Raw genomic sequence first — 24,970 nt, 5'->3', positions numbered from 1 at the left:
AGAGATTTGGACTTTCAAAGGGACGATACCCATCACTGGGGATTTCTCTCAAACCCTGGCGGTTTAAAAACCTACTTGGGCACTGCTGCTCAGCCAGTGGACCAGTGAGGCAAGCATAGAAATAGAAAGCAAGCATTTGTAAGCGTTAGTAGCTACTTTAAAGAGTAACTTTGTTCTGTTAGACCTACTAATAACAAATCGGAGCTTGTATTTAGCACATCTTTTTTTAACTTTCATTATTCTCCCATTTTATAGTATTTTACCTGAGAGGCTGAATATACTAAGACAATGGCCAAACCTAATATAAAAACAGACCTCTAATCCACAACCTGCAGCAACCTGCCTGGAAAACCAGTCCGTTATCTACAATAAGCAACCCAGGGAGCCTGCCTGCTCTAAATCAGACTTGCAGGAAGCCAGATTGCCGTCTCTAGCAACAGTCTAGGAAGCTGAACAGTAACTTCTGTAACAACTGGGCTCAAGTGGCCAGGACTTAATAACTGATAGCTTTCTTAATTTTTGTCCTTGCTTCCAAGTTAGGACCGACCAGAGAAAGGCAACTATGCCCCGTAACCAATCCCTGGGATATTCCACTTCTAGGGAGCCGCCTCCAGACTCCGGTCTGCGCACACCTGAAGCCTTCCCTTCTGTCCACCCTAAAGCGTCCCCACTCCTCTGTCTGCCTTTGCGTCCCTCCCCAAAGGCAGGGGACAGTGGCTGACGCCTTTGCTCTTCTCGTTCAGAGGGTCTTCCATTTATTCCCACATACCCGGGGTGGGGAGGAAATCAGCAAAAGCAAAACTCGGGTCCTGCACGCAGGCAGCTTAAGTACGGCCCTAGCTAGGACTCGGGTCTCCCCTAGGCAGGAACCTCGAAGACCGGAGACGGCAGTGCAACCCAGGCACGCGCCTTCGGACGGCCGGAGTAAATGGTCGCGAGATTTTGCGGGGTAGCAAGGGCCCGGGTGCCTAGGGTGGGAGAAACTACACAGGCCTGGAGGCGAGCCTAGCCCTTTATCCCGTTGAGTTTCACCAACGAAACCCGAGCTTCCCGGAGTGAGGGTGGAGCTTCCTGCGCGCGCCCTCTGCGCATGCGCCAGCCCGGTGCCCGCCCCTCGACCTGGAGTTGATGTCACATCCGGCGGCGGCGGCAGCGGTGCTGGTTTTCACCCGGGCCGTCGGGGCGGGCTCGCGTGTCCCAGGTGTCCCGCCGTCTCCCTCCTTCCCGCAGGACTCGCCCCTCCTGGCCCTGGGCCCCAACGGTGCCCGCCTGCCCGGCGGTCGGTCAGCGCACAGGGCACGGCTTCCTCTGCTTCTCCGGACCACTTAGTCTCAACCCGGGCGTGTTTCCACTTCTAGAGGTGAAGCATCCATCCTAGAGAGAATGGGACCTGGGGTCTTGGACCACGGTGTTTTTACTTTTCCCATCAGGTGGACGCGCATGGGCAGGAGATTTTATTTGCAATGTTTCCTCCTAGAGGATGCCTTTGTCATTGTAGTGCAATCTAAGAATGGGTGTCCTTAGACAACAGGGACCGACCGAATCGTCATGCAACTGTTTGGATGCCCTAAAAAAAAATAAATCCCCACACTCATTACGCGTTTTTTGCTGCTGACTTTTTTATTTTTAAGACATCTGCTCCCGAAAGCTCAGAGTCCTTTAGCATTTCATTTACTAAACGAATCCTAATCTTTCCTGTGACTGGATCGGTTCAGAGGATATCTTTTCAATAAGGAAGGAAGCCCTCCCCTGCTCACTGGGGACGTCTCAGGATGTTTAAACCTGAAGATTTACTCTTGTGCACAGAGCCTGGAAGCATTTGCGTGAGGCAGTGCCGTGCTTTTTTGGGAAATGCATCACATCTTTTCTGTTCTTGAAACGCCAAATCTAATTTGGTCTTTTTTTGGATGAGTTACCTCCAGTATTATGAAGGTTACTGTGAAGGAACCTGAGACCAGTGAACTTTTTGAGTTCTTGCGATAGATTTTAAATCGTTTTTCTGGCTTCAACTCTGACTTTAGGATCTCTGTCAATCGGCTACATTCTTTACTCTCTTCTCCTTATAATTTAATGCAATTTATCTGTTGTAAGTTTTGAATTTTGATAGTTACACTTAATAGAATTGTGTTTAAAAGAAAAGTGAGGAACTCGTGGCTTTTTACTTTTATATAACTTAATTTTTCATTTTGCAAAATGCCCATTTAAAAAAACATAACTAAGCTAAAGAAAGGAAATTAAAATCATCTGGAATCCTACTACCTAAAGATAACCATTGCTAACATTTTGGAATAGAGTGTTAATTTTTAAAATACATGAAATTTGTAAAAAACAAACAATGAAATCATAGTGTATACTGTTCGAGTATAGTTTTTTTTGACATATCTTGCCTGGCTTCCATTTCACTTATTTTTTTTTCTTTGCACATTTATAATAACTACAGAATGTTCTATTGTGCTAGGCACTCATAGGTATAGTGGGAAACCTAGTGCATAAACCTTGTGCCATCTATTTTAGCAGCTCAGAGAACTTTTAACGTATATCTTGGTTTTTGGCCAAGATGCATAGGTGGATGGTTGTAGAACTGAGTAAAAGGAAATCTTTAATATTGGGTCCTATGCAAGGGTACATCAGATTTATTGAAAAGGTGGAGAACATCATTGAAAATTATTCTAATTCTTGACCCATTGTTTCTACATTCACTTTTCTCCTTCGTCTCTCTCTCTTTCTGTGTCTCCTCCAAGAATGAAATATGACTGACGACTCTCAGAGAAACTTTCGTTCAGTATATTATGAGAAAGTGGGGTTTCGTGGAGTTGAAGAAAAGAAATCATTAGAAATTCTCCTAAAAGATGACCGTCTGGGTGAGTGCTTTTTAAAATTAATCTCATTGGTTCTCAGTCATTCCACATGTTCTGAAGTAAGTATTTTCTTAAAAGACATCCAGAAGCATTGGTTGCTTGTTGTATTTTTTAGTGATGTGTTGAAGCAGAATGGTGTATTTTGAGAAAAGTTATAGATTTTTCAAATTTATATTTCACTGAGGGTCAGAAGTTTTTGAAAGGTTTCTTAAGAAAGTCGTTAATATTTTTCTTTAATTGAACCTATATGTTTTCATGTATTATCTAGGTAAATTTGCAATAACTCTGGTCATGATTTTTTTCTTCTTTTTTTTGAGACCGAGTCTGACTCTGTTGCCCAGGCTGTAGTGCAGTGGTGCGATCTGGGCTCACTGCAACCTGCGCTTCCTGGGTTCAAGCGATTCTCCTGCCTCAGCCTCCTAAGTAGCTGGGACTACAGGCATGCGCCACCATTCCTAGCTATTTTTTGTGTTTTTAGTAGAGACAGTCACCATGTTGGCCAGGCTGGTCTCAAACTCCTGACCTCAAGTGATCCACCCACCTCGACCTCCCAAAGTGCTGGGATTACAGGCATTAGTTACCATGCTCAGCCCATGATTTTCTTCTATGGAAATACTAAGAGTGCATTGTATATTGACATTTTAGTTTATTTTAAGCCAATCTGAATAAGGTCTGTTGTTGACTAAAGTAAAATAAACTGAACCATATTTAAAGATAATACTTTATTTGCATAGAGTACTTTTAAAGTTTCTGAAACACTTCTCACCTTATCTTTGATCTTCAACTGTACAGTCTTTGCTTCAGTATGTCTGGTATTCTCCTTTGGGAAGTAGAAGAATTGAGGGTCAGGGAACTAACTGTAATTTACTGGAAAATGTAGAGTTTTGAAGGTGGACTGCACCGCTTACTAGCTGTGTTAGTTTGATCAAATCATTTAACTGCTTTGAACTTCAGTTTCTGCATTTTTAGAACAAGAACTACCTAACAGGCTTGCAATGTGAATTAAATGAAATAACCCTGTAATTAATAACTACCACTGTTATAGGGAATGTAGTAATATATGCACAATGCATCTCCAATGCTATAAAATGCAGATTGTTTTAATTTTTATTATTATTTTTTAAGACAGCGTCTCACTCTGTTGCCCAGGCTGGAGTGCAGTGGCATGATCTTGGCTCACTACAACTTCTGCCTGCTGGGTTCAGGTGTTTCTTCTGTCTCAGCCTCCTGACTAGCTGGGACTACAGGTGTGTGCCACCATACCTGGCCAATTTTCGTATTTTTAGTAGAGATGGTGTTTCGCCATGTTGGCCAGGCTGGTCCCAAACTCCTGACCTCTAGTGATTTGCCCGCCTCAGCCTCCCAAAGTGCTGAGATTACAGGTGTGAGCCACTGCGCCTGGCCGCAAATTGTTTTTAAATAACTTAGTTGGCAGAAGTCTTGGGCTAGAAATCAGACTAGTATTACTTCTTCTAAACTTACTGACCATATGGTAGACATCCCCTGAAGAAATATCTTAACTATTCTTTCAGTTTTAAAAAATGAAATGTGCTTTGACATACTGTGATCAGCATGAAAAGCTTCTAACAATTGTTTTCTTCTTCCTCTAGATACAGAGAAACTTTGTACTTTTAGTCAGAGGTTCCCTCTCCCGTCCATGTACCGTGCATTGGTATGGAAGGTGCTTTTAGGTATGAGACCCAGGAGTTGGAAGATTTATCTTCAAAAATATTGAATAATGGGATCATTTGCTATCTTATCAGTCAGAAAAAGGAAAATTTGTTTAGGCCTTTTATTGAATGTTGGATCTTCCCCAGGAGGTTCAATTACCGCTCATTATTTTCTGTTCTATTAATGATACTATAGAAGAGAAAATAGTGTATGTTCCTGAGACAAGATCTGGGAAGAGCACTGGACTAGGAGGAATGAGAATTGGTTTAGTCTTTGCTATCAGCTGAGTGACCTGGAGGAAGGCGAGCCCTCTGGGACTCATTTTTTGCATCTATAAACTGAGGCTTTTGAGCTAAATTACTCCTAGTTTTTAGCTTTAAGTTTGTAATATTTTGTGATTCTCAGCTATAGAGGTATAACTTCCTAATGAGTCAAAGAGGAATTGGAGACTTAATACTCCCTAGAAGTGTGAATGACTGAATTCCAGCAGTGTGAGTGGCTGGATGAGAAGGAAAACTGATCTTACTTAGTTTCTATGGAGGAAAACATGAATTAAGTGCCATGAGTAACTGGCAGCATCCCTTCTGAGCCCAAGATATTCTTTCCCCTACCATTGCTGAGCCTGCTGGAGCATATAATTCCTATCCTTACCAGCCAAAAAAAAAAGTATTTTTGGCTGGGTGCGGTGGCTCACACCTGTAATCCCAGCACTCTGGGAGGCCAAGGAGGGCAGATCACGAGGTTGGGAGATTGAGACCATCCTGGCCAACATGGTGAAACCCCCTTTCTACTAAAAATACAAAAAAGTAGCTGGGCGTGGTGGCGTGCACCTGTAGTATCAGCTACTCAGGAGGCTGAGGCAGGAGAATCTCTTGAAGCCAGGAGGCGGAGGTTGCAGTGAGACAAGATGGCACCGCTGCACTCTAGCCTGGGAACAGAGCAAGACTCCGTCTCCAAAAAAAAAAATCTTACAGTTTGTTAACTGTAAGATAGTGGTGAGGACTAAATTCCTTGAAGAATATAAACTATGATTGCTCCTTATTGGGCATCCCTGTGTGCCTATCAGTAGTCTGAGTCATTTACACAGATTGTACAGAGTAATCCTAGAATCCCCTGTGAGGCAGGTATTGGTATCCTAATTTTGCAGGTGGGGAAAAAGACCCTCTGAGGCTAAATAACTTGCCTAAGGCATTATAGCCTGTAAATGGCAGAGCTAGGATTTGAGCTTACGTTTGTGAAACTCATTTGAAGGTAAGATAGATTGTGATTCTCCTGCCTCAGCCTCCCGAGTAGCTGGGACTACAGGTGCGCACTACCATGCCCGGCTAATTTTTTGTATTTTGGTAGAGATGGGGTTTCACCATGTTGCCCAGGCCGGTCACGAACTCCTGAGCTCAGGCAGTCCACCCGCCTTGGCCTCCCAAAGTGCTGGGATTACAGGCGTGAGCCACCGCACCCAGCCCACCTTCCTTTATCATGTCATAGTTATTTTTTGAGGAAAAGGCACTGGAAGTTTAGAGCCTGCCGCGCTGTGTAGGACACAGCCTGACTCTGCCTAGCCCAGAGTTTTGATTATTTAGGGGTCTTTACTTCAAATGCCTACTTCCTGATACTATTTTAGTTAAATATCAGAAAGAGGCTTTTTAGGACCAGCTCTTAGAATACAGGTTTAAGGGTTAACGTGCTGCCTCTACAAGTGTGATGAGGGTTCGGTCACAGCTGTTTAATCTGTATTAGTCGAGATGTAGGAGACTCTTTAGCATGTTCCCTTGGCTTTTCTGGAAGCCTGGCTCACAGTCTCATAGCAATGATGAGTTAAAGATTTATTTCAGGGAAAAGAACATTTAAGCAAGTTTTTTTTCTAACATTAACATGGTATCATATTAGCTACTATTGTTTTTGTTTTCTGGGGTATTCTTTAGAATACTAAACCTGTGGCATTTTGCACCAAAGAGGGATTCATAGTCAAATGTACTAGCTCACACTTACACTAGCTTAGTGTTTGCCGAGTACTCTCCTGAATGCTTTGTGTATATTGATCTGTTTATTCATCTCAACAACTATATGATATTAGGTATTGTTATTCCCGTTTCTCAGATGGGGAAGCTAAGACATAGGGAGATAAAGCGATTGCTAGAGCTCACCACCCAGCCAGTTAATTGTAGAGCTGGAATTTAAACCCAGCAACTTTGCTCCAGAGTCTGTGCTTCTGTGGAGCCTCATTAAGTTTAATGAGGCTCGAGTAAATAAAATGTTTTTTTGTTTTGTTTTGTTTTGTTTTGTTTTGTTTTGTTTTCTTTGAGACAGGGTCTTACTCTGTTTCCCAGGCTGGAGTGCAGTGGTACGATCACAGCTCACTATGGCCTCGACTTCCCAGGCTCAGGTGATCCTCCCACGTCAGCCTCCCGGGTAGCTGGGACTACAGGCATGTGCCACCGGACCTGGCTAATTTTTCTGTAGAGACAGGGTTTCTCAGATACCTTCACTCAGTTGCTCAGGCTGGTCTCAAACTCCTGGGCTCAAGTGATCTGCCTGCCTTGGCCTCTCAAGGTGCTGGAATTATAGGCATGAGCGACCATACCTGGCCTAAAATGTTTTTCTTTATGGCAAAACTTAGAGCCATGAAAATTCATTGTCACCATTTCCCAAATCTGTTTGATGATGGCATTTTGTTTTCTCTTGGGGTTAGCGTTCTGTGGAGAAGCATTTGGTGAAATGCTTGTCCCGTTTCCTGCCTCTGACAGATGGGGAAACAAATGCCCAGAAAGACAGACACATTTGAGAGTCCTAGTATTATCCAGTCTGAGGCTAGAACCCGGATGGCTGGCCTGGCTAGTGGTCTTTCCACTATGTTTTCTCAGAGCCATTTGTTTGTAAAAAAGATATGACACCATGTTTAAATGGGTGAATGAGCTTAATGTGTCATAGAAATGTCATGTAAGGTGGCCTCACCAATGAAGCTTAAGGTCATTTGTGACCTGGAGGATAGGATACTTAGTGAGCAAGTTTTAACTGTTGGGGAAGAGAAGAATTCAATGGGCTGTTGGTGGTTCTGAGATGTAGGGGTCAAGTACAAAGACGAGGGTGAGACCCTCTGGGGAGCTAAAGGCAGCCTGAGGCTGCCATAAATTAAATTAAACCATTGTTGTAATTGATGTGGTTGTTAATCTTGAATGTATGCGGCACACTTATTCAAGGGCTTTGCCAGTGTTCTTATATCAATGATGCCTCAGCATTCAAACATTGATAATATTTCACATTTAAGATTGTTTTATAGTGAGAATTTCTAAAAGAGATTCTATATGGTACTTAAATATCTGTGTGAATTCTAGCCTAACTGTGTTGGGTCGCTTCCCACAGCATCCTCTTTCATAGATGAGGGATTTGGAGTGATGGCTCAGTATTTTGTCCTTTTTTCATTTTTCCTATTCTCTCTAGGAATACTGCCTCCACACCATGAGTCCCATGCCAAGGTGATGATGTATCGTAAGGAGCAGTACTCGGATGTCCTTCATGCCCTGAAAGTCGTTCGCTTTGTTAGTGATGCCACACCTCAGGCTGAAGTCTATCTCCGCATGTATCAGCTGGAGTCTGGGAAGTTACCTCGAAGTCCCTCTTTTCCACTGGTTAGTGGTCGCTTTTGTCTGACACTAAACTCAACTCTAGACTGTTCCATCTTGCCAGCCTTTGATTACATCATGCTTTGCCTTAAAACCTTTCGGTGGCTCCCTATTGTTATTAGTATGAAAGTGACACGTCTTTACTTGGCATTCATGGCCATGCACATTCTGACCCAACCTTCTTTTTTTTTGTTTTCTTAAAATACGTTTTATTTTGAAGTAATTTCAGAGTTCTAGAAAAGTTGCAAGAATACTACGAAGAATTTGCATATACCCTTTACTCAGATTCTCCAGTTGTTAACATTATGTGCATCTGTTTTGCTTTGTCATTTTAAGACGTATTTTTTAAACACATTTTTTTTTTCCTAAATCATTTGAGAATAAGATGCAGACAGGGTTCCCTACTACCTCAGATTCCTTCAGTGTACACTTCCTAAAGACAGGACACCCCTGTAGATAGCCATAGTACAGTCCTCAAAACTAAGACATTAACATTGATACAATAGTAACATCTCATCTACCAACTCCATTTGAATTTGACCAATAATGCCTTCTCAAATAAGCAAGCAGTCCAAGTTCTGGGTGAGGATTGGATCCTGGTTTAGGCTTTGCACTGGGTAATCATGTTGCTTTAGTCTCCTTTGACTTGGGACAGTTCTGTCTTGTTTTAATCTTTCATGGCTTGGACATTTTTCGAGGGCATAATCAGATGCTTTGAAGAAAGTCCCTCAATTTAGGTTTGTCTGATGCTCCCTCCTGATTAGATTCAGGTTATTCATTTTTGGTGGGGATACCAGGTGGGTGATGCTATCTCCTTTTCTGTGACTCTTATCAGGAGGCACATAGTGTGGATTTGCCCCATAAGAGGTAGTGTTAACTTGGATCACTTGGCGAGGGTGGTGCCTGCTGGAGTTTTCCACTGGAAATTGTTTATTTTTCCCTTTTTAATTACTGTTTCTCTTTGTGGGGAGACACTTGAAAACCACTATGTAAGTATCCTATTCCTTATTGAACTTTTGCTCATGAGTATTCTCACTTGACTATTTCTAAAAAAGTTTTATTTTTTAACTTTTAAAATAATGTTGGATGTAGAAAAAAGTTGCAAAAATAGTAAAGTGTTCTCAAATACCTTCTCCCAGTGTCCTCAAATGTTACATCTCATACAACCATAATGTAATGATCAAAACCACAGAGTCACAATACTGGGAGCTTCTCTGTAGGCCTCATTGGGATTTTGCTGATGTCCCACTGATGCTCTTCTTCTGATCCAAGATCCAGTTCCAGATCACACATTACATTTAGCTGCCACGTCTTAGTCTTTAATCTGGAACAGTTCTTTTTTTTTTTTTTGAGACGGAGTTTTACTCTTTTTGTCAGGCTGGAGTGCAATGGTGCGATCTCGGCTCACCACAACCTCTGCCTCCTGGTTGCAAGCGATTCTTGTGCCTCAGCCTCCGGAGTAGCTGGGATTACAGGCGCACACCACCACACCCGGTTAATTTTTGTATTTTTAGTGGAGACGGGATTTCTCCATGTTCAGGCTCGTTTCGAACTCCTGACCTCAGGTGATTCACCCGCCTTGGCTTCCCAAAGTACTGGGATTAAGGCGTGAGCCACTGTGCCCGGCTTGGAACAGTTCTTCAGTCTTTGTCTTTCATGACCTTGACACGTTTGAAGAGCCCTGGCCAGTAGAGCATTTCTCAGTTTGGGTTTGTCTCATGTTTCTCCATGATTAAACTCTGGTCGCGCATTATTGGCAGGAATACTACAGAAGTATGGGAGTCATTACTGTTGCTGCTGACTGTGATCACTGGGGTAAGATGGTGTCTGCGGAGTTTCTCCACTGTAAGGTTACTATTTTCCTCTTTGTAATTAATAAGTAACTGTGGGGAAGTACTTTGAGACTTGTAAATAGCCATCCACTAATGGTTCTTATTCTTGCCTGAGCCAGTTTTTACCATGCTGGTTGCCAAATGGTGATCTAACTCCCTCATTCTTTTTGCATGTATTAGTTGGCATTCTTCTCTAAGGAAGAGTTTTCCCTTCTCCTTCTTTATTTCTATCAGTATGAAATTAAAGTGTTGTTTGTTTGGCTAAAACAGTGAATTGTTCAAATGGATTTGCTGAAACACTCCTATTTTACAAAATTTATTTTTATTGCATAGCTTATATTTTTTGAAGTTAATGATGGGGTATCCATGGACAAACCTTAGAGCTAATAAAGATCATTTGTATTTATTATGTTTATCAAGAGAGAGAAGGTCCCTAAAAAATAATTGGAATAATTTAAGCAATCATCTTTAAATTTCACTTATTGGCAAAGGGAAGTTGATAGTACTACACAAGTTCTTAAATTATATATCAAATTAAATTAGATCATCTGTTAGTTCAAGGAATTGAGATGACAGGGTATAGGTTCCCCCTCAACGCTACTCAGCTTGTCTGTGTTCCAAGCTGAGACACCTTTACTGCAGCCTCAGGCAGACACGCTTCTGAGTGAGTGTTTTGGACTCTGCCACCCCACGTCTCCCCAGTCATGGTCCTCATTGTGTTAGTCTGTTTTTGGTTGCTTATAACAGAATACCTGAAATTGGATAATTTATTTTAAAAAGAAATTTATTTCTTACAATTCTAGAAGCTGGGAAGTCCAGGATTCAGGGGCTACATCTGGTGAGGGCCTTCTTGCTGATGAGGACTCTCTGCAGGGTCCTGAGGTGGCACAGGTTATCGCATGGCGAGGGGGCTGAACGTGCCAACATGCTCACCCAGGACTCTCTTCTTCTTAGGAAGCCACTAGTCCCATTCCTGTGATAACCCATTAATCTATGAATTGACCCACTGATGAGGGCGGAGCCCTGATGATCCAGTCACCTCTTAAAGGCCCCACTTCTCAATACTGCCACATTGGGGATTAAATTTCAACGTAAATTTTGGAGGAGACAGATGTTTGAACCATAGCACCTACTTAGTGCCCACTCTGCCTCATTTTTTAATTCATTAATAAGAGGGTGCAGCAGCGCTCGGCACAGGGCCAGGAAGGATGACCTGGGTCCTCTTCTCTTGACCTGTCAGTGGTCAGGAGCAGTCAGTGATATGCCACCTTTGTGGGTGCCAAGCACAGTGCACAGAACTGCACGGGAGTCCAGGAAAGGAGATTTTTCCTTTCCCTTTTCTTCCTACTTATTTTCCATTCTCCTCTGACACATTAATAAAATGCTTAGAGAAAATTTATTCCCTATGATTTAAATTCTGTTTTTCTTGACATTTTATAGAATGTTAACAAGTTGAAAGAAGGGCTTAGAACGAAATAATACATTAAAATGACAATTTTGATTTAAGTTGGTACATTTTAGGGGAAACTGTGATACTTCTTAGTTTCTTTTTAACATTAAAATCCTTCAGCTATTAAATCCTAGATGAAAATGTAAAGCTTTTTGTATAAGATATGGTGTTTGAAAACAGAAGAGGTTTTCAAATAAGGTCCCAGTTTTTCTAAGATCTCTCTGTTGAAATTTCTCTGAGAGTTTACTTTCGCATTCTGAGTATTGACACAAGGTTTGAGAAATGCCATTCTTTTGATTCCCAAAATTCTGATTCTAGGAACATTCTAACTTTTTTACTGCTTAAGATGAAACAAAATTCTGAAGGTATGCGTGAATGCTTTGAAATAAAGCAAATGCTTTATTAGTCTTTTTTGGAGCTCTTCAGTATTTGCAAATTACTGTGCTGAAAGATGTTTCCAATTACTGATGGTGCTGTTTGTTACACTCTTTTCAAAGACATTCTCACCTAGTACTGAGGATATTTTTGGGTGGAGAGAGTCAGTGACTTGCTTATCATTTATGTTGACTCTGTGAGGGGCTTAATGTTAGAAGCTGGAGCATCTCTGTACACTCAGCCTGAAACCTGGTCATTCATAAGCAACACTGACCCTGTAGTTACTCATCCTTTTCTCCCCCTTGCTCCCCTCTTCAGGGATGGACTCTGTGCTTTTTGATCCTACTTTGATTTATTAATGTAGCCTTTTCAAAATTTAGGGAGCAAGGTTTCATTTTTTATTAAAGAAACATGTATTCCTCTCTTTCACTGCCTTCCTCTTGAGATGTATTATTAATCTTTCAGGAGCCAGAAGATGAAGTATTTCTTGCTATAGCTAAAGCCATGGAGGAAATGGTGGAAGACAGCGTCGACTGTTACTGGATCACCCGACGCTTTGTGAACCAATTAAATACCAAGTACCGGGATTCTTTACCCCAGTTGGTGAGGACTTTTTTTTTTTTAGGCTATTGGAGAGTGAACAATGGTATTGGGGGTCTTCAGGGAGTGCTCTTACCTCCTGAGGCTGCTACAATTATGAATAACCCTTTACAGTAGGACTCAGCAAGTGTTTTCTGTAAAAGGCCGTATAATCTAAATACTTCCAGCTTGGTGGGCCAGATGGTCTCTATTGTAACTACTCAACTCTGCTGTTGTTGCACAAGAGCAACCTTAGACAATGCATAAAATAATGTTCCTGGCTGGATTTGCCCTGCTGCAGGCCATAGGTGGCCAGTCCTGCTCTATAGTATTCCTTATTCTGGTCTAGAATCCGCTGGTCTAGAGTAATCCATCTGTATACGTTAAGGTTTTCATTTGGCTGCATATAATGGGAAGCCCAAATACCAGAAGCTAAGAATCCAGGCAGTGCAGAGCTGGTGCTGCAGAACCACAGTATGGAGAGGGCTGCAGACTCCTGCCATTCTGCTCCAGTATTCATAGGCATGATCTTTCCCCTCCTGCTCACAAGGTGGCTCTTGGACCAGTGGCCATGACATCTGTGTTCTGGGCAGAAGGAAAGGGAAGGCAAAGGGAAACACAAAGGAATAAGAGGGGCAGGCCAGCCAAGTCTGTGGCCCATTAGGCTTTCCCTCTGCATGTACAGCTGACCTTTGAGTAGTGGAGGGTTAAGAGAACTGACCCAACCCCAGCAGAGTTGATACCCTGCATATAACTTTTGACTCCCGCAAAACCTAACTACTAATAACTTACTGTTGACTGGAAACCTTACTGATAACATAGACAGTCATTTAACACATATTTTGTACACATATTTTGTTTCCGTTTGTGTTTTTTTAAGATGGAGTCTCATGCTGTCGCCCAGGCTGGAGTGCAATGGCGTGATCTCGGCTCACTGCAACCTCTGCCTCCTGGGTTCAAATGATTCTCCTGCCTTAGCCTGCCAAGTAACTGGGATTACAGGTGCCTGCCACCATGCCTGGCTAATTTTTGTATCTTTTTTCGTACAGACAGGGTTTCATTATGTTGGTCAGGCTGGTCTCGAACTCCTGACCTCAAGTGATCCACCCACCTTGGCCTCCCAAAGTGCTGGGATTTACAGGCATGAGCCACCACACCCAGCCACATGTTTTGTTATATGTGTATTCACTATATTCCTGTAATGAAGTAAGCTAGAGAAGAGAAAATGTTAAGAAAATCATAAGGAAAATGAAATATATTTTCTATTTATGAAGTGGAAATGGGTCATCACAAAGTCTTCATTCTCTTTGTCTTCACGTAGAGTAGGCTGAGTGGGAGGAGGGAGAGAAGGATGGTCTTGCTGTCTCAGGGGCTGGCAAAAAATCCATGTTTAAGGGGACCTTTGCGATTCAAACCCGTGTTGCTCAAGGGTCAACTATATGTTAGTGACCAGGACTGTGTCACTTGGCTGCCCTGTCTACAGTAGAGGCTGGGAAAGGTGTTCTTTTTTAAAAAAAGCCATGTGATCTACTAAAACACGGGCTCTGTGAGTGACATAGGAGGGGCACATGGGAGTGTGGCAGGCAGCGAGCTGTTTCTGTCATAGCCTTGCTTGGAAAGGCAGAGAACTGAATGGTGCTTGCTGCATTGCACAAGCTAGTCTTCCTTTGCCATTTTCTTTTTTTTTTTTCCTAGGTTTTTTCCTCTTATTTATTTCATTTATAAAAATAAATCTGTTTGTCTTAAATCATTGGGTTATTTCTTTTTAAAATTCTACTGAAAGTGGTAACTGTGGTATAGGGTGCAAGATCAGATGCGGGGCAGTGATGATGGTTGAATGGGCAGTGAGGATCACTGCAGTTAATTATTAATAAGGCAATGTGCAAGACCCTTCAGCTTCTGAGAACACTTACAAGAGCAGTTTTTATATATTTCAACTAAGCAAAATTTGATTTTTAAGATTTTGAAATTTGATCCACTTTGTTGATTTCAGTAAAAATAATTTAAGCATGGAAATGGAGCTTACGTAAAACGTCAGTTGCCTAATTAAGTGAGGAGGTTTTAATTTTTATCATACCATGATCTAATTAGCTTTTCTTATTTAATATTTGAGTAAGTAGCATTTTGATAGTTTATGCTATTCTTTAAAAATTCATCCTTTATTTTTCGTAACATAAGCAGTGAATGCATTCTCAAAAGAAATTAAACAATTCAGATGAATCCATATTTCCCTAGACCTGGACTAACCACCCCATCCCTGCAATTGCCCACTTCCCCTTCTAAGAAGTAAACATTTGTCATTAGCTTGGTGTGTATTATTCAAGATTCTCTTATGTGCATGTATATATGATTTTTCTTTTTCTTTTTTTTTTTTTTTTTTTTTTTGAGTTGGAGTCTAGCTCTGTCACCAAGGCGGGAGTGCAGTGGTGTGATCTCGGCTCACGGGTTCACGCCATTCTCTTGCCTCAGCCTCCCGAGTAGCTGGGACTACAGGCTCCCACCACCATGCCTGGCTAATTTTTTGTATTTTTAATAGAGATAGGGTTTCACCATGTTAGCCAGGATGGTCTCGATCTCCTGACCTCGTGATCCACCCGCCTCGGCCTCCCAAAGTGCTGGGATTATTCACATTAAGTAGTAGTATACTGTACATATGGCCCTATGGTTCTATTTTTGTTTTTAACTTATTGCCTTGGAGAACTTTCCAAGGCAGTATAGACGAATCACTAGTTTTCAGTCCTGACTTCCTATTAGTACCACCTGGGAGCTTTTAAAAATTACCATCACCTTTCCTCCACCTAGACAAGTGAAACCTGAATCTCTGAAGGTAGGGCCCTGGAATTCTAAATTCTTAAAAGCTCCAGGCAGTTCTGAAGTGTAGCTAAAGATAGAAAGGAGGCACTGGTTTAAAACCACCAATTAAAAAATATTTACTCCTAGCATTTCCTGTTACGAATTTCCCGTATTTAAACATAAGAGATCCATGCTGAGAGTAAGCATGCCCTTGTACAGGCTCCCTGTGTGTACGCGTATCTCTTTAGGCGTGGTACCTATGAGCAGAAGCAGATGCTCAAGCGGAGGGGAGACATATGTAAAATCTATTCATTTATTTTTGTCGTATTTAAAATTTAAACTGCCTGACTGCTCATCCAAAGGCCATATCAATTTATGCTCCCACCAAACAGATGATGAGATTTCCCATTTTCCACCCCATTGCCAATATGTGATAGTATCAATGTCTTACATTTTTCTCCATCTGATGGTGAAATGGTATCTCATTTTAATTTACCTGTCCTCAGTTTCTAGTGAAGTTATGTTTGCATATTGCTATTGTTTTGTTGACATTTTTCTTTGTAAGAGTTATTGGTATATAGTCACTCTTGGGTCTGTAGGGGATTAGTTCTAGGACTTCTTGAAATAGTAAAATTCATGGGTGTTCAAGTCCCTTACATAAAATGGCATAGTATTTGCATATAACCTACACATTTCTTCTTGTATACTTTAAATCTAGATTACTTATAATACATAATGCAATGTAAATGCTATGTAAATTGTTATACTGTATTATTTAGGGAATAATGACAAAAAAATCTTTGTTCGGTACAGACACAACTATCCATTTTTTATTTCCCAAATATTTTTGGCCCATGGTTGGTTGAGTCAATGGATACGAGGGTTGACTGTACCCTGGATATTTATCCTTATCCCTTATGTTTGTTGAAAATACTTTCTGTTTGTTGTACAAAATTTTAGGTTTTGATACAATGAGATTGGTCAACATTTTTTTTTTTTTGCTTTTTTGTGTCTTACTGGTTAATTAACGCTTTTCAACCCCAAGATTAAATATATATATATATATTTTTTTTTTTCTCCCTTTTTTTTTTTTTTCTAAGATGGAGTCTTGCTCTGTCACCCAGGCTGGAGTGCAGTGGTATGATCTCGGCTCACTTCATCCTCCGCCTCTTGGGTTCAAGGGATTCTCCTGCCTCAGCCTCCTGAGTAGCTGGGACTATAGGCACGTGTGTGGCACCATGCCTGGCTAATTTTTGTATTATTAGTAGAGACAGGATTTCCCTATCTTGGCCAGGCTGGTCTCAAACTCCTGACCTCAGGTGATCCACCCCGCCTCGGCCTCCCAAAGTGCTGAGATTACAGGCGTGAGCCACTGCACCCGGCCTGTTTTTTCCTAACTTTTAAAAATGCTTAAACATTTTAAATTGAGCTCTTTGTCAGGGATTTATCTTTCTGATTGGCATCAGACACATATTGGATTTCACTCTTACACTCACCTGCAACACCACTACTTCTACCAACACATCACTCCTCCTCCTCCTCTTCTTCTCCCCTCTGGTTTATGTGTTACTGAGAATGTACTTCATATCAGGCAGTGCTAAATTTATATTGTTAGTGAGCTGCTTCATTCAAGCATATTATCTTTGTTTTTACAGATGAGGAAACTGAAGCACAGAGAAGTTAAGTAAGACCAAGGTCTCAGTCAGTAAGCAGTAGAACAGCACTTACACTGTGAATTTGTGAGTTCATCCTTTTTCCACAGATTTGAAATGCCACCTTATCATATACTGGATTTCCATATATATTTCCATATGTATATATATACACACACACACACACATATATATTTATGTCTCTTTCTGGACTCCTTTTTATTCCATTGAGTTATTTGTCTATTCCTGGGCCAATATCACGTGATTTATTTAGTACAACTTTCTAGCGTATTTTGATAGCTGATAAGGAAAGTCTCTTATTGTTGCTCTTTTTAAAAAATATCTTAGCTGTTCTTGAACTTGCCTTTTTCTTTTCAGAAATGAATTTTAGAATCAGCAAGATACTTCATATCCCTTAAACCTTAGTTTCCTCATCTTTAAAAATGGGGCTTCTTTTGGTGTATGCATTACAGTGTCTAGCACGTAGTTTTAAGTAGTTATGAAGTTTTAAAAAAAGTCATCCAGAATGTATAAAAAACTTAAATTTCCTTTGTGTCACTTGCTGTTTGATTTAGGCATCAAGTGATTTGCTTAAACTTTTCTCTCTAGTGAAACTGTCTTTAGTCTATCTTACAACACACAGTTTAGGTTGCTGCTTAGTATGGAAATGTGTGTATGGTGGACAATGATAGGCTCAGAAGAAGATAAGGATACCCCTGAGTGATGATGTGTTTATTCTGCCATACTATTCTGATTCCGAGGATTGCATCATAGCCTCTCTCCTTACAAACTTTTCATACTGAATTCTGCTTTTTTGACAAGGTCTCTCTTTGTCAAGGAGAATAGAGGCCAACTTCAATTGTGTGGCATGGAAGGTTTCTATTAAACCATCTCAAACTTAATTGTGTTAATCATTAACGTACGTGATCTTTGTTTTATTGCTATAGACACAGTTTTTTAAAGCTCTGCTAAAGAGGTTTTTTTAATATTCACTATTAGCAGCTTCTTCCTAAGTTTGATATAAATTCCTCTCAGAGTGATTAAGTACCTATTTTTGTCACGTTTTTCCTTCTGTTGATGATGTGTAGTTTATTGTCTTCATAAAGTAAGAATATGGGGGTCATAGAAATACTGAAAATAACCTAAATGTTTAGAAGTAAAACATAATTATGGTTATAATAAATTACATCTATCTATTATAAATCACATCTATGGTATCTATCATTTGCTAAGTATGAAAAAGGTCAGGCAATATAAATATTAGCTCCTTCCATTAAAAAACATATATACACGTATGTATTTGAATTTACCTTCTTTCTTAGATGAAGCAGTAGCATACAGTACACATTCTTCCCATCTTGTTCTTTTTACCTGCTATATGCTGGAGATCATGCCATATTAGTATACAGAGATACTCCTTATTCCTGTCATGATTTCATACTACTGTCCTGTGTACATTCTTACACAATATTCTTTTTTTTTTTTTTTGAGACGGAGTCTCACTCTGTCACCTAGGCTGAAGTGCAGTGGTGTAATCTCGGCTCACTGCAACCTCTGCCTCCCAGGTTCAAGTGATTCTCCTGCCTCAGCCTCCCAAGTAGCTGGAATCACTGGCACATGCCACCACGGCCAGCTAATTTTTGTATTTTTAGTAGAGACGGGGGTTTCACCATGTTGGCCAGGCTGGTCTCGAACTCCTGACCTCAAGTGATCCACCCACCTCAGCCTCCCAAAGTGCTGGGATTACAGGCATGAGCCACTACGCCCAGCCTACACAATGTTCTCAGGTTAGTATATTCATACTGTTCTATTGTGAATGTAGTTTATTCAACCTGTCTTTTATTGTTGGCTGTTTGGGATGTTTTCAGTCTTTTGCTGTTATACACAGTGTTACTGGTAAATAGACTTGTGCATGCAGCTTCTCATGTGCTTGCTAGTGTATTGAGTTGGATTCCCTAAAAATAGATTGGCTGGATCAAAGGGTAAATGCATATATTGCTTTGCTAAATATTGCCAAATTCCCCTTCATAGAGCTCATAGTCTTTTGCATCCTCAAAACCAGTAGATTGTTTCCCTACAGCCTTGCCAACATGGTATGTCATTAGTCTTGAATTTTTGCCATTCTGATAGGTAGGAAGTGATACTTCAGTGGAATTTTATATTGCGTTTATTTTGTTGTAAGTAGGTTGAGCATGTTTTTATATGGGTAAGAGGCAGGTGCATTTTTTTTTTTCCTATAGAGTTCTTGACTTTTTTCCTTCTCCACTTTAAAAAGCTCTCTTTTGGTAGGGATATTAACCCTTTAAGATTATTCATTAACCTGGGAAAATGTCCACAATTTGTTGAGTGCAAACAGAAAAATACTAAATCATGTATTCAGTATGAGTTCAACTAATAAAAGAAAGAGAAGTGTGTCTGTATGTATGCAGGATACATGCTCTATAACCTAAGTATTACCAGTAGTTATCATTGGGAGTGTGATTATACTTGATGTCTATATGCTCTTTATTCTTTCATATAGTTTCAAGATTTCTTATAATAGGCTATAATAAACCAGGAAAAAGTTTAAAAAATTAATTAGATATTGGCAAAAAGATGTACATTGAGCGATTGTTAAGATGTCGATTGATGTATTCACAACTTTATATTGATTCACGGTATTGATTTGCTCACTCAACAGTTATATATTGAGTGCTTACCATGCCAAGTGATGTGCTAGGTACTGAAGAACCAGCAGTGAACAAAACAGATGCAGTACCTTCCCCCCGTGAGCTTATTGTCTGATAAAGGAAAAAGGCAATACATAGTTTTAAAATGTTCACACATCTCCATCTTGTCTATTATTTGTACTGACTTTTGGATGAAATTTTCTTTCCTCTGAGACATAATATATAACTCTGTGTGTGTGTTTTCAACCGAGTCACTTTGCAAAACCAACCACAATTCCTTGTTTGGGAAGTTGTCTGCAGTGTTATTGAGAAACTCTAGGAACCATTGAGTAGTATAGGGAGGTTGGATAAACAGGAAAAAGAGATATCCTGAAAAAGAAAGGGGAAAGCTGGACCAGGTATTATGATACGGGCCTCTCTTTGCCTGGCTAACTCCTGTCCATTCTTCAGAGGTCAGCTCAAATGTCACCTCTCCTGAGAAACTGCTTCTGCTTCCTACAGCCCAGGTTAGGATTTTCTCCTGGATGTACCCAGCATCTTGTGCTTGTTCGCATCATAGCATCACAGTATTACAGTGTTTTGTAGTTACCTCTTTACTTGTATGTCTCAAGCTGTAAGCTCCTTGAAGGCAGGGATTTTCTCTTACCTTTCACTTTATTCATTGTATGAAATGCAGTCTCTGACTATAGTGGACCTTGTAAAGGTGATGAATTTCCTCTTTGACAGAAGCAGAGAGTTATAGATATTGAGTAAAATAAACGTTTACATTTGCTTAAGTGATGTGGGCTCTGGTTGTGCTGCTGCAGATAGTGAGTGTGGACTTTAGGGTTTGACTCTTAGACCCCTTCTCAGCCAGTGGACCCTAAATATAGCAGCCAATGCAAGATGGATTAGGTCAGGTTTGGGGAGCTGGCTTTATTAGCTCTCCAGTCCTCTAGTGTTGGCTGCCACCTGGCCTCATGAGACAGAGGCTACCAAGTGGAATCCAGGTGCTTTATTCCCTCTGAGTTATCCCTTGAATTCTAAGAAATCTTAGTCACATTTGTGTTGAATACAGAGTTCACCCTCTGGACATCCCTGTTGTGGGAGCCTGCTTGGCACTGGTGCACAGTGGTGCTCAATCCAGGGCAGTGTATGGATGGTCGGTGACTGGTCAGCCCCTTCTCATCAGCATCACTTTTTGTCTTATTCTTCCTAGTGCCCTCTCCCCACTCTAATCCCACTCTATTTCTTTGGTTTCACCTTTCCTCTTTCCCCCTTTTTTCCTTAGTATATAATCTACTGCTCGTTAGACCAGCCAGTAATATAATGGGCCTTCCTTAGCTCCTCAGAACAATTGGATTTTGCTTTGGACTTTTGCCTTAGGTTGTTGAATCTGGCTAGTGAGGTTAGTATTAGGGTGACCAACCATTCCATTTTGCCTGGGACCGCCCCCGTTTTAGCACTGAAAGAGCCCTGTGTCCTGGGAAACTCCTCAGTCTTGCATGGTTTGTTACTTTAGTTAGGGCTGACCTAGGAAACTGCTGTGTCACAAGTGACTTGGATAATTCTGAAGTTTTGTTTTCTAATACTTCCTTGAATTCAGCATGTAATTTTTGTTTCCATAAGAGACTATAATATCAGATGATGCTATGACACAGGAAATGAATCATCTCTGTTCTTGCTTAATCTTTAGCCAAAAGCATTTGAACAATACTTGAATCTGGAAGATGGCAGACTGCTGACTCATCTGAAGATGTGTTCCGCGGCGCCCAGACTTCCTTATGATCTCTGGTTCAAGAGGTGCTTTGCGGGATGTTTGCCTGAATCCAGTTTACAGAGGCAAGTATGTCTTTCGAAGACATATTGAAGGCTTGGCATTAGAGCAGAGTTCTGGCCTTTCATGCAGTCATCCCTCAGAGTATAAATTTGCTTTAGAACAATACAGTAATTTGAAGCTCAGTCCTCCAGCAGCTACCATAACAGCACATGATTATGCTTATTCTTGACTATATAGTTAGAAAAATGGAGGGCCCTCAGTGCATTAGATGCTGTGAAGTAGTCACACCTCAAATGGTCTCCACGAGTTTATATAAGCGTCAGCTCCTCTTTTCCAGAAATGTGACAAATCCTCCTCTAACAGAAATCTGAGTATTAGTTTCATCATGATATCTTTAAAGAAGCTGAAGGCAGTCAAAGATTTGAGACTCAAACCAAGTTCTTCCAGTCACTTTCAGACATGTCTGGGTATTTCGGAGTCCAGGTGCCACCCATTAAGACTTTGTGATGTAGTAGAATAGTAACTTTTAAAATAAGTTATGGCACTGAATAGTGCAGTACACAGAGAACATTGTAAGATAATATGTAACTAAGTGTATCAAGTAGAATACCAACTTTTAGGAGTTATGGGAATGATCAGAATTATTATTTTAGAGTGTTTATAGATCAGTAACTGGCTCCTTAAGCCCTTAGAGAAGTTTAAGGAGTCTGTCCCCAGAATCACTGGCAATGAAACTGAATTTATCTCATTTCATGTACATCTTTTGTTGTCCCTTAGTAGGCTATAATTATAGCATTACAGAATATTAGCAGAATATATACCATTAGTTTAGGATTTTCTTTTTCTTCCTCAAAAACGTCAGGTTCACAACATGAGGGAATATGATTTTGGTAGATGCCTAGTGGAGCAGTAATTTTTAGTGAACTTTCCTTTTTCCTTCTAGTGCTGATTGTATCTAGAATAGATTTCAAATGGCTTCTGTATTTTGTTCTTGTTTTGATGATTATTTCATAAAAGTTGTTCTTTGAAACTTTTACATAAAATTGGAGCAATTTGATTTTATTTTGTAATTTGAGATGTCTAGGCTAAGCATATTCTCAAACTCATGTAATTTGATTATATCTCCTTATTTTTGTAGGGTTTGGGATAAAGTTGTGAGTGGATCCTGTAAGATCCTAGTTTTTGTAGCTGTCGAAATTTTATTAACCTTTAAAATAAAAGTTATGGCACTGAACAGTGCAGAGAAGATAACAAAGTTTCTGGAAAATGTAAGTGTGCTTTGATTTGATTTTGAATCTGGAAATGAAGTTACCTTAGCAAGTCAGATTTTCCTACTACATTAGATTATTTCAGAGAAATAATACCTTAGACTGTTTCAGAGAATAATTATAATAATGATTATTTTAGAGAAATTATTTAAGAGAAATAATAATTTGATTTGATTTTGAATCTAGAAATGAAGTCACCTTAGCAAGTCAGATTTTCCTGTTACATTAGATTATTCCAGAGAAATCATACAGTATATTTTTACATTATAAGAAACATTTTTCCCTGAAAAAGTTTGGCCTGAAGTTGGCCTGAGGATTAGTTTGCATCCTGTCTTTGGGAGATGATGGTCTGAGACCATCTTGTGAATGTGTCCACTTAGAACCAGAGTCTCATCCTCCATGTGACTATCATCAGTCATGTCAGGAAAAGGAAAAGGTGAGATCTGTCATTTTACAATGAGTAATTTTTGTCAGTTCAAAAGGGATTCTGTATTTTGGAGGATTTTGTAAGCCATTTCATTTCTGTTACTGTCTCTGGTGTAATCCCAGTTGGGTTTATTAATATACAGTATTAACCTGGCATATTGCTGAAAAAGGCAATGGTAATGAAATTAACTTTTCCCTCCCTATGTATCTTGGAATACCCTTTACCAGGCAAGAAATAGGATTAAAGAGACTTGTGCCTGAATGATTTTCACAGAATCACAAATCTATTCATTTTTAAAATAGTATGAACATTTGAATAATGGCCTGGTAAATTATAATAAAGTACTGAGTCAATATGTGTTGAATAAACGAATAATCATCATTATAACCAGAAGTGGCTAACAGTGCCAGGCCTGTGCTAAGTGTTTTCCATGGGTTATCTCATGTCATACTGTGAACAGCTCTGTGAAGCTATCATTTCAAATGGGCTATCATTTCCCCCATTTTAGAGATGGGGATTCGAAACCCAGGTAGCTTAGGTAACCCGCCCGGGGATGCACAGTTAGTGAGCAGAGCAGGATTTGAACCCAGGCAGGCTGACACTGGAGCCCTTTCGTGTCCTCAGGTAGCATGTGATACAAGCCTTTTATGCTGTCACTTTCTGAAAAACAGTGAAAACTCCCATGGTAGTGAATTTTATGCCACAGCGAATGAGGGAAGACACTGAAGTTGTCAACACTACAATTTCACAAAGACTGGTTTGCTTGTCCACAGATTCCCCAGGACAGCTCAGACGCGATCGTGAGCAAGGCCATTGACTTGTGGCACAAACACTGTGGAACCCCGGTCCATTCAAGCTGAACGCACCTGCTGGTTGTGGACCGTCTGCCAGGCCCACCCTGAGCATTGTGTTCTTGGCATGTGATCTGGGAAACTGATTGAATAATACACTTTTCTTGCTCTGGTGCTCACAGTGGTTTTTTTTTTTTTTCCCCCAATAAAATTATTTAATTGAAATGCCTGGTGTTGCTGTGTTGGGGAGCAGCATCTTGCAGTGACATAGAAATGTAAAGTTCATCTCTGAATAGCATTTCAAAAGGGTTGTTAGAAAATAACTCCCCGATTTTAAAGCAGTTTAGTCAGGGCGAGTGGGTGTGTTAAGCAGCAGTGCGTAAGTAAGCCTGCCCTGCCTCTAATTGGCACCAAGCTAGTTACTTTTAAGGTCTATTTCTAGAATAAGAGTGACTTCCGTTTGTTGACACCTCAGATTTGGCTTTTGTTGATGCAGTACGTGTTTAAAGATAAGCCAACTGCCTTCTGAGGCTTCATCTTGCTAAGCAGGCTTTAAAAAATTCCTTCCTCTTTTTTCTCTTTGGGCCAGTTGGAATGAAACCATTATTGAACAAAACGTGTTTGAATTGCTCCTAGGAGCAAGTACTTGTTGGATATTTTGCTGCACTCCTGTTTTACTTGATGGGGCATTAAATGTGGGATGTTAGGGAGCACTGTGCCACACACTAAAGAAGTGAGAGAAATGGCCAGTGAAGGTGAACAGCTCATCACCCCAGGCCAGCTTGTGCCGCGTAAATGGCATGGCCGCTCTTCACTGGCTAGTTCCCGGCTTTGGGAGTAGTGAGTGAAAGGGGACCCTTTGTTTCACACGGCTTCAGCCTTCAGACCTGCAAGAGCCTAAGTGGTGAGTTGGATTTTCCACCCAACCCCTAAAAGAGGAGGGCAGCTATGAAGTTACAGAGGTACAATTCTGAGAATTCAGGCCCTCCCTCCTATGTGAAATATCTGTTGAAAAAAAGTTCAGAGAAAGTGTAAGTTGTTGAAATCTGCTGCTTCTGAATACTGACATATCCAAGAGTATTTAATTTTTTAAAATAAAAATGCACTCCAAAGAAAAACCTTTTAAAGCAAAATTGCTGCCTAGAGTTAAAACTTTAATAAAAAATGACTTATCGCCAACCATTTATGCCAGAGCCAGGCAGGAGCGCTGGTACTCTTAGGGAGCA

The 24,970-nt window shown here is 40.6% G+C and overlaps 1 protein-coding gene across 6 annotated transcripts; it reads left to right on the top strand.

Moving 5' to 3' along the window:
• The first annotated feature begins 1,088 nt into the window (after positions 1 to 1,088).
• Positions 1,089 to 23,969, top strand: TBC1D7 (TBC1 domain family, member 7). Of its 6 annotated transcripts, none has more exons than XM_011989670.1 (8): positions 1,089 to 1,201; positions 2,742 to 2,861; positions 4,469 to 4,549; positions 7,968 to 8,155; positions 12,272 to 12,409; positions 21,175 to 21,320; positions 22,397 to 22,526; positions 23,727 to 23,969. In XM_011989670.1, the coding sequence occupies exons 2-8, from the start codon at positions 2,750 to 2,752 to the stop codon at positions 23,811 to 23,813; spliced, it is 882 nt and encodes a 293-aa protein (XP_011845060.1). In that variant the 5' UTR covers positions 1,089 to 1,201; positions 2,742 to 2,749; the 3' UTR covers positions 23,814 to 23,969. The 6 variants fall into 6 exon arrangements, with proteins under 6 accessions (XP_011845060.1, XP_011845059.1, XP_011845061.1 ...); XM_011989669.1 differs by having other exon boundaries at positions 1,089 to 1,340; XM_011989671.1 differs by having other exon boundaries at positions 1,089 to 1,360.
• Positions 23,970 to 24,970: the final 1,001 nt, after the last annotated feature.

Source organism: Mandrillus leucophaeus, unplaced genomic scaffold (assembly GCF_000951045.1).
Source record: "Mandrillus leucophaeus isolate KB7577 unplaced genomic scaffold, Mleu.le_1.0 Scaffold36, whole genome shotgun sequence".
In the NCBI taxonomy this organism is placed as follows: domain Eukaryota; kingdom Metazoa; phylum Chordata; class Mammalia; order Primates; family Cercopithecidae; genus Mandrillus; species Mandrillus leucophaeus.
Note: the sequence above shows the minus strand (reverse complement) of the source record. Positions and strands in the feature narration are given on the sequence as shown.

Excerpts from the sequence above, each read along its gene's own strand:
- TBC1D7 (XM_011989670.1), top strand. The coding sequence starts at position 2,750 with ATGACTGACGACTCTCAGAGAAACTTTCGTTCAGTATATTATGAGAAA. Across the intron at positions 2,862-4,468 it reads CCTAAAAGATGACCGTCTGG|ATACAGAGAAACTTTGTACT; the intron begins GTGAGTGCTTTT and ends TTCTTCCTCTAG. Across the intron at positions 4,550-7,967 it reads GGTATGGAAGGTGCTTTTAG|GAATACTGCCTCCACACCAT; the intron begins GTATGAGACCCA and ends TATTCTCTCTAG.